At 41.2% G+C, this 9,192-nt stretch overlaps 1 protein-coding gene across 1 annotated transcript; it reads left to right on the forward strand.

Annotated features, from left to right (window-relative positions):
- The first annotated feature begins 107 nt into the window (after window positions 1–107).
- On the forward strand, window positions 108–7,710 carry znf687a (zinc finger protein 687a). The gene is made up of 11 exons (XM_026317195.1): window positions 108–236; window positions 667–2,646; window positions 3,164–3,419; window positions 3,517–3,668; window positions 3,773–3,957; window positions 4,067–4,243; window positions 4,332–4,494; window positions 4,592–4,831; window positions 4,953–5,065; window positions 5,222–5,324; window positions 5,414–7,710. Exons 2-11 carry the CDS (start codon window positions 688–690, stop codon window positions 6,038–6,040), a joined length of 3,975 nt encoding a protein of 1,324 aa, XP_026172980.1. The 5' UTR covers window positions 108–236; window positions 667–687; the 3' UTR covers window positions 6,041–7,710.
- Window positions 7,711–9,192: the final 1,482 nt, after the last annotated feature.

Genomic DNA, 9,192 nt, shown 5'->3' on the forward strand with positions numbered 1-9,192 from the left:
AGTAAAAAAAAAGGCCACTGTAAAACGTACAGTTCGTATGAAAAAGTTTGGCATTTTCTGAGCAGGTGTTTGAAAGGGTAACATATGACTGATTTTATAGGAAGCCTCTCATTTCAGCACTGGAGTGTATATGTAAACATTTGGGCGGCTCCTGGAAAGTGGCCGTCGCATGATTTGGTGACGTAATACGTGTGCGACAGCGAGGGACATCGGGAATCAACTTCGCCAATTAGCAGGTAACTTAAAAACAAGCGCGAACTTATTTTAGCGTTAACGAGAACAAGCATAACACGCATTAATCATAATGTGTGGGGAACACGTTAGCTGAGTGTTACGCTGGTCTAACAAGCTTTTTGACTATTTGGCCGGTTGACGTTAAAAACGCAAGTTAGCAGTTTGGTGCTAAAGTTAGCTAACTGTTAGCAAGAGGACCCACTTGTTGCAACAGCTCAGTTCAGCTGTGAGAAAGTTTTCTGCTCACTTTAATAGACCCTTTTCCTCAGCTTCACCAAGTCTAAGTTGAAACACAACCGATCGTTTTCTGAGCACAGCTATTTTCGGTTTCAGGCAGGTCTAAAAGTGTAAGTCAACTTTCGTAGTTGAGTCATTAAATTGTAAACGAATTTAAACAGCAAATGTCTTTTTCTGTCTCGGTCTCTTCGGAAGGTTTTGAATCTTGTGCTGGCAATGGGGGACATGAAGACCCCAGACTTTGATGATTTGCTGGCAGCCTTTGACATTCCTGACATTGATGCCAAAGAGGCCATCCAGTCAAGTTCAGAGGAAGGACGGGATGAAGTGGGCAGCACTGCAAACCAGAGAGAGAGCAGGTCTCCATCATGCTTTTCCTCCTCCCCTCCCTCACACAGTGACCCCCCAGTTGTCAGTGTTATTGTGAAGAACACAGTGCGATCAGAGTCTTTTGAAGAGGAGGAATATGTCAAGAATAAAATGGATATTTCTTCAAGCAGTGACCTAGCCCCCCAGGTTCATGTCAAGTTGGATGACCTTACATCACAGCTTAGTGCCAAACTGGGAGCTGATGCTGCTGTGGAGCCCCAGATGGCCAACGGCTTAGAGGGATCTGTCCCCGGGGACCAGGGAATGTCCAACACAGAGCCATGGTCTCAGAGCTCACCATTTAGGCCCACATTAAATGATAATGAGCATGAAGGCACTGAGGTTAATTCAATCCAGCATTCAACTGATGTCATGAACAGTTTGAATCCCCTTCTTTATCCTCATTCTCCAACCAATACTGGCCTCAACTCATCACTTCCTCCCTCCCCACACTCTCTTTCTCACCCCTCCCCTCAGAAGGAAGAAACCGATCTCCTCAGTAATCCCACTTTACCAAAAAATGGGGGCATTATGTCTGGAATTAAGCATGTTTTACACTCAGATGGAGATGACTCTGAACCAGATTTAGGAAGTCCGCTGGTGATTCAGGAGAGCCCAGAAACTCTGTTGTCCTCTATTTCCAAATTTCAACATAGATCAAATCAACACTCTCAGCTGCCTGCGGCTCCTGAAATGACTTATTGCGAGAGTTCTCGCCTTCCAGATCTCTCCTTCCCTATGGAATCTGCAAAATCTAAAACCCTTCTTGAGGATGAGAAGCAACCAACTCCACCCAGTTTGCCCAGTTCCACAGCTCATCAGCCACAGAGCCCCAAGGACTGCCTCCCCTCTATCAGTATTGGCTCTTCATCAGTCCAAAATGAGAAATACCCAGAGCATGTGATTGATGAGAGGGACTCACCTGAGAGCCCGCCACCTAGTGAGACAGGTCTTGTGGTCCCCAATAGAAGTACCAGTCCTGATTTGACCCCAACACCAAGTCTACCAGTGAACCATAAAGACTTCCATTCCCAAGAAGAGCTCAAGGAAAGTGAGAACAGCAAGGAGGGACAACCAGGTAAAACTGAGGAGCTGAGTGAAAAGATGTCTGGAGCTGGGGAACATTTAGACAGTAACAGTGCAGCATTTGAGGATACTGTGTCTGCTAGCGCTGCAGAGAGAGTTTCATCTCCACTGCACCCCCTAAAAGTTAAAATTAAAATGCCTACAGGCAGCATCACAAGAACTGTAAGTGAGGTAGCACCTAAAAGAAGTGCAAGAGCCATTTCCAGGGCTGTGGATAATTTAAAACCTTCACCAGAACATCATAATACGAGATCCAAGAGGGAGCTATCACAGCCATCTCAGTCGCCCACAGCAGCAATGCCCCAGGATGCCTGTGCTGCAACACTGGAAGGTGCCAGTGTCATTAAGGAGAAAGCCACAGTGGACACAATATCTAAAACATTACCCACAGCTGTTAGCATTACAAAAACAGTAAGTGTGTCATCAGTCTCAGTCTCCGCTTCAAGAGTCAGCCCAGGTGGGGTCAGCCTGCGCAACCTGGGTCAGAAGACTCTGAACAGTGGGATAACACTTCCTGTAACATCACCTCTGATCCATCCTCAAAGTAGCAATAAGCCAGCATCCATAGTCAATAGCACAGGAGCAATCATATCTAAGAGTCAGACCAACCTGGTTGAAGCCTTCAACAAAATCCTCAATAACAAGAACCTGCTGCCTAGTTACAAACCAGATCTGAGTTCACCTCTTCCTGCAGAGTGGGGTATTCCTCTACCTGCTCAGGTGAGCTGTTTATAGCACAGATGAAAATTTTACTGTGGCTGTTGGGAATCAGTACATTTTTCTGTCATTATAATGATAGTGATCATTAGTCATAGCACTAAATGTGTCAGTTACAACAAGGAACTCTTTCTACAAACCCACAACCGAATATCAGGTTGCCACAGCTGTTTTGTTTAGTATGCACACAGTTTATTACGGACAGCTAGCTGAAACAAATGCAGCTACAACAGATCTGCAATAAAAAAGATTAATTTGCTGTTAATTTATATAACTAAGCGGATGTATAATTAATTAGTATAGTTGATCTTGTGTTGTATTGTGTAAATCATCACTCCATGAATATAATATCATAGGTCAAAATTTCAACGCTGTGACATTTAATGTTCATGACGGGCTGAAGCAACCTTAATTGGTCTTATAAATTGTAATTCCATGGAGTTTGTAGCATTGGTTTACAGAGCTCTGTTTCACAGTAATGGATCAGTGTCTAAGATAATGAATTTTTGATCACCTGCAGGGTTACCGTTGTTTGGAGTGTGGGGATTCTTTTGCCCTGGAACAGAGTTTGGCGCGACACTACGACCGGCGCTCCCTGAGGATTGAAGTGACTTGTAATCACTGTGCTAAGCGGTTGGCATTCTTCAACAAGTGCAGCCTGCTTTTACACGCTAGAGAGCACAAGGAGAGTGGCCTTATCATGCAGTGTTCACACCTGGTGATGAAACCTGTACCTGTAGAGCAGATGATCAGCCATGAGGAACGAACTACGGCTGGTTAGTGAATGTTTCTTTCTTCGCTGCATTTTTTTTGTTTGTTTTTCTGTGTGATTATGTTCCTCTCTATATCTTCCTCTTCTCTCATCTCCCTCAGGATCGTCTTCATCCACTTTGAGCCAGATCAGTAATAAGAAAGTAGAGGCTGTGCAGTACATGAGTAATAAATGTCCAGAGTGTCAGATTCTGTTCAGCAGCAAAGCGGAGGTGGCTGAGCATTTCCAAGAAATCAAAGCAGTACACACCACTGTAAGTCTTGGCTTGAGAGAATGAGGAAGAAGAGCAAGAATTTTTTTCAATGATATGCAAAATTAGTTTTCTTTGGCCATTTGTTTTCTTCTATTGTCATCCAGCTGTGCACAGAGTGCTCTCCTCCCATGCTCCTGCCTAACAGCTGCAGTGCAGCAGCTCATCAACGCATCCACCAAGGCTGCTCACCACACGTCTGCCCGGACTGCGGGGGCACAGTCAAGCAGCCACTCTTTCAAACCCATCTGAATGAGATCTGTTTGCACTTTGCACGCCGCATCGGATACAGGTGCAATATTCTCCATGTAGTTGTTTAATTAAACTCAAGCATCCTGTACTGTTGTACTCAGCGTTTCCATCCTTTTTGTCTCTGCTTGTTTCTTTTTGTCTCACACCAGATGTTCCAGTTGCCTGGTTGTGTTTGGAGGTCTGAACTCAGTGAAGTCTCACATCCAACAGGCTCATTGTGATACATTCCACAAGTGCCCCAGCTGTCCCATGGCTTTCAAATCTGCCCCCAGCATACAGAACCACATCACTACCCAACATCCAGCGCTCACTGAAGGACAGATGATGTACTGCATACACCCAGACACACACACACATATTTACAGATAAATGTTTCTCTTACAATGAACTAACCTATTTGATATTTCTGTGCAGGTTGATCTATAAATGTGTCATGTGTGACACAGTTTTTACCCACAAATCCCTGCTGTACATCCACTTTGATACTCATTTAAACAATCAAAAGGTGCATGTGTTTAAATGCCCTGAGTGCACCAAGTTGTTTTCTCAGAGGAATTCCCTCCTGGATCATTTCAAGGTACAGCAGATATGTATGTACTGTGTCTGATATAGTTGTCATCCTCATAGTTTTTCCTCTTACTACTTTTTTAAAACTTGTCCCTTCTCTGTCTCAGACCCACAAGATCCCCACCTTAAAACAAGAGTTGCCTTCAATGCCAACTGCTTCCTCTCGCTCATGGCCTTCAGTGAAGTTAGAGTGCTCAGGTAGGGAGGAGTGGATGGATGAAGATAAAGAAGAGAAAGTGAAGACCGAGAGGATGAAGACCCCCTCAGGGTGGAAGTGTGCACCTTGCCATGCACGGTACACAGACAGGGAAGACTACATTACCCATATGGCAGAACAGCATGGCAAGGTTTGAAAGTCCACCAACCCCACTCCCTAAATGTCTAAAATGTACAATTTGACTAAATAAAAAGTTATTTGTAGTCAAAGATGAATAGATACAGTCACATAAATGTGTTTGTGTTGTGTAGATGCTGAAGAAATTTCCTTGTAATAAATGTGAAAGCTCTTTCACCACCACCTCCAGTCTGAGACGTCACATCAGAGATAAACACAAAGTCATGAATCGTTGCTTCCGTTGCCAGTGAGTATCCCACATACTGCCTGACTGACTGTATGAAACCATTGTTAGGAAGATTGCTGTGGTAAACCCTCAGACCCTGTGTGTGTGTGTGTGTGTGTGTGTGTGTGCGTGTGTGTGCGTGCGTGTGTGTCTGTGTCTGTCTCTTTCTCAAAACAGGTTCTGTACTGAGAGTAAGAAAACATTTAGCAGCAGAGTGATGTTGGAGCGGCATGTTCATCTGAGACACAGTATGGATGCTGTGAGCCAGGACACACTGAGAGTAAGCTGCTCTTCTATGACTTGTACAAGCCAAAGTGAGCTTTTTACTAAGGTGTTAGTCACATCAATTGTTATTCCCTCTGGTCACAGGTAGGTGGAGATGACGCAGACAGTTCCTCAGAACAGGATGGCGGTTTTGGGGCTTGTCGGAGACGGAGAAGAGCTGAGAAGATGGAGCAGGACGAAGAGTCCACAGGTGTGATGAGTCCTACAAAGAAGTTGCATTCCTCCTCTGCCCTGGCTCCCCACTCTCTTCTTGAGTCTGGGTTCCGCTGTGCCCCCTGTGGCTTCACTACAGAGGACCAGGCATCATTCCTGGAGCACATTAGTCAGCACAGGCGAGGAGGGACAGAGGACAGCAGTCTGCAGTGCTTACAGTGCGGCACCTGCTTTGCATCCGCCTCCTCCCTGTCACGCCACCACTTCATCACTCACAAAGTGAGAGACACATTCAATGCTAACCAGCAAAGCCTTAATGTGCACCCAGCACCTTCCTCAAGTAATGGCAGGAACCACAATTATAAGAGTCCTCTAGATGGTTCTGCACCTGTATCACCCTCCACTCAGCCCTTCATAGCTCATGCGAAGGAAGAGGAGGACACTTTGGCCTGTAAGGTGTGTGGTAAACATTTTGAAAAGGCAACAGATCTGAATACACACTTCAGAACTCATGGTATGGCTTTTATCAATGCCAGGAATGCAGGAAAATCTATTTAAGATGGTAAATATGAGGAGAAGATCAGTAGTGGTAGGTGGCAGAGTATTGGCATTTTTTTTAATCACTGGCTTCTAATTAAAGTGTGGGTTAAAACACCTATGCACTAATTTTTACCAAAGATTGCTAAGAATGGAGTTTTTAGGGAAATGGTGTAAAACAATCAGTGTAAAACAAATTTGATTCTCACTGGTTGAGACCAGCTTTATCCCTCAGATTCTCAGGATCTAATGCTGCATTTCTATGTTCAATAATGATTTGAATAAGATCAGAGCCATTTCCTGGTCAGTGTAAAAGTAGACTGACTGCTGTGAACCACATTCAATAATGTGCCAATAGAGAACAGTTTTAACCCAATCCAACTGTGATCATGGCAGTTTTATCCATGAATGTATCTGATTTCAACATTTTGATCTTACTGAGGAGATCCTTGAATACCAACCAGTTGTTTTTCTTCTGTTTTTATTACAGAGTGTAAATACTTAGAGAATCATTTCAGCTAGAGTTACATGTACTGGTATAATTTAAATTTATTTACCACTGTTTTACCGTAACATTTTAGAATAGTTCCTGGTCACTGGTGTAATGGAGGGGTAGTAATGCAATGATAAAACTCTATACTGAAAGACTGTGTCAGTGGGAGATACAAACTTGAATAGTTTAACTCAGACTTGTCAAACTTTTTTATTAACCTTGGAATATATTTTTGTACAGAACTGCAGTTTTTGTCCCCAGTTTTCTTCGTCACTGCAGGTACGGGCACGGGAGGCACAATTACCGTGACCAATAACGCTTTCAGTGCACATACAGGTATGTTGGAATTATTTTCAGACAGACTTAAAAATGTGAACATGTCCTTAAAATATTTACTTTTATTGCTAAGTTTTTTTTTTTAGCAAGTTTAAAAGTCCCTTCATATTTTTATTTATAATGTACTGAAATTAATGTGGACCAATAACTTTCTGGAAGATCTAAAAACTTTTACTAAGCTTCAGAAATGGTCAGCAATAATTTGAATTTAATAAATACAATTAAATAGAATGTATTGTATTTACATCAGTTTAACTGATTTATTCCCTCTCTTTGACCAAGAGATGGAAGTAAAATTATGCATTTTGGCTCACTAATATATTTAAATCTCCTCAGGAGATTACTGTAAACAAAAGATCAGTTTGTACATGGGTTGTAATGTCTGTTCATTACTCTTTTCCAACATGTGAAGTCCTGTATTTCATCCATTTTCTTCAGTCTTGGGCACTGTTTAAAAAAAGGGTTGGTCTGCATAACTGACTGTTAAACAAGCTGTTATTAGTGGATAGGGGTAAACTCCCACCAACACAAAAGCAGGCTGAGATGCAAGGCCTAGAACAGTTTTACAAAGTTGTAAGATAAAAAAAGGTCAGAGAGAAGAAACAAGGGAGACAACTCAGTGGAGATGCTGTGTATCATGTTATATTGAGTGCTTATAAGTTTGTGTGCTATAGTTACTGTTTAATTTCTTTATTTGGAGGCACCTTTTTCAGTTGTCTCAGACCACATTCTTCTAAAGTTTTATAGTGAATGATCCGTATATGCCTATGTCCAGTTTCTCCGATTATTCAAACTTTGTCCTTATTAACTGATTCTGTTTTGACATTGACAAGACAATTTGTAACCAAGTGTTTATAAAAAATGTAAAAACTGGTGATATACCATTGTTTTAACGTGACTTTCTTTCAAGTATCATAATGATCTTTATTGACTTCAATCATTTGTCATCCTCCAATTTGAGATTTTAAGAAATCCTATATAGAGTATATCGGATTATTAGTCCTCATTGTTTTAATTATAGATATATAGAGACATTAAATAAATATATCAGGGCAGATTATTTAAAAATAAACTTATAAAAGGTAAGAGAAATGCTTATGCATCTTTGAATCATTGTGTACATTCTACACTTACAACAATATCAAATGATTAATATATAAGAAACACATTATCATAACTAAGAAACTTTAAGAATTATGTGGTACCACTAGTGCTTTCTAATGATAACGTATTAGAAAAAGAGGCTGTGTGTACATAAGATAAAGCTCCTGCAGGTTTTGCTGGATACGGTGACTGGTCTCACAGAAGCAGGAATCCCATGAGTAAAACCAGAAGGGGCTTAATCATGTTCAGCATCCCCTTGACACTCATTGATGGAGCTCCTGGATGAGAAATAATCACGGTGAAGACCATTAAGGTATAAAAACCTATTTTCCTATTAATTCCTTAATATATGCAATAGGGTCTTACATGGGTAGAGAGTTTTCTACTACAAGGACCAGGTTTTGGTTATTGTGAGATTTGTTTTCTGTGCTGTTCTCAAGTGGTCAAGTATCATCTGCCTTTGTGTACCACTCTATTTAAAGGTGTTAGACTCAAAATGTAAATACACCTGAGGAGCTGCTTGCTTATGCTTTGTGTCAATAAAATTTGATCAAATTTGAACCATTCAGTTCAGATTGAGCAGATTAGCAAGTCATGTCATCTAAATGTGATACACATATTGCTAAACATGATACGTGTTCAGAAGTAAATGACATCGTTTCTAAATTTGACTACTTGTATTTCTTGCTATTGAGAAGAGCTCAGAAAGACACATAGTGTCATGGAGGTTCACATCAGCCATAGTGGTAACCTGATTGAGAAAATAGTTTTACGGGGTCTTCAATAAATAATGTTTGTATTTGTTTCTAACATTAACTTTACACTACATTTTCATTGCTAGTAACAACACTTTATATCTGCAGTTGTTATAACGCCTATATATGGAAACAGATTGATCAGTATGTGCAAAGTATTTAAATACTTGACGAAAATGAGAGAAGTGTGCATGTGTCCTATACCTGACGTAGTAGGAGTCTGTGCTTGAACAGGAGACTTAAATGAATTTGTGTTAAGATAAACAGTCTCCCCCTGAAACGAAGTGGCACAGGGGTCAGTTATTCAGATAATTTACATGCCTAAGTAAATACAGGCAATACAAAAATGACATTACTTAAGTAATGCAAAGAACTGAATGTACTAGTGCACAAGTGGTGCAATAAAGTGAAATATTTCCCTTTGTAACTTAAAATGGAAATACTCTTAAGTCCATGTTCTCCAGATCCATACTTAAGCGCAACAT

This window comes from Mastacembelus armatus, chromosome 16, assembly GCF_900324485.2.
Source record: "Mastacembelus armatus chromosome 16, fMasArm1.2, whole genome shotgun sequence".
NCBI lineage: Eukaryota > Metazoa > Chordata > Actinopteri > Synbranchiformes > Mastacembelidae > Mastacembelus > Mastacembelus armatus.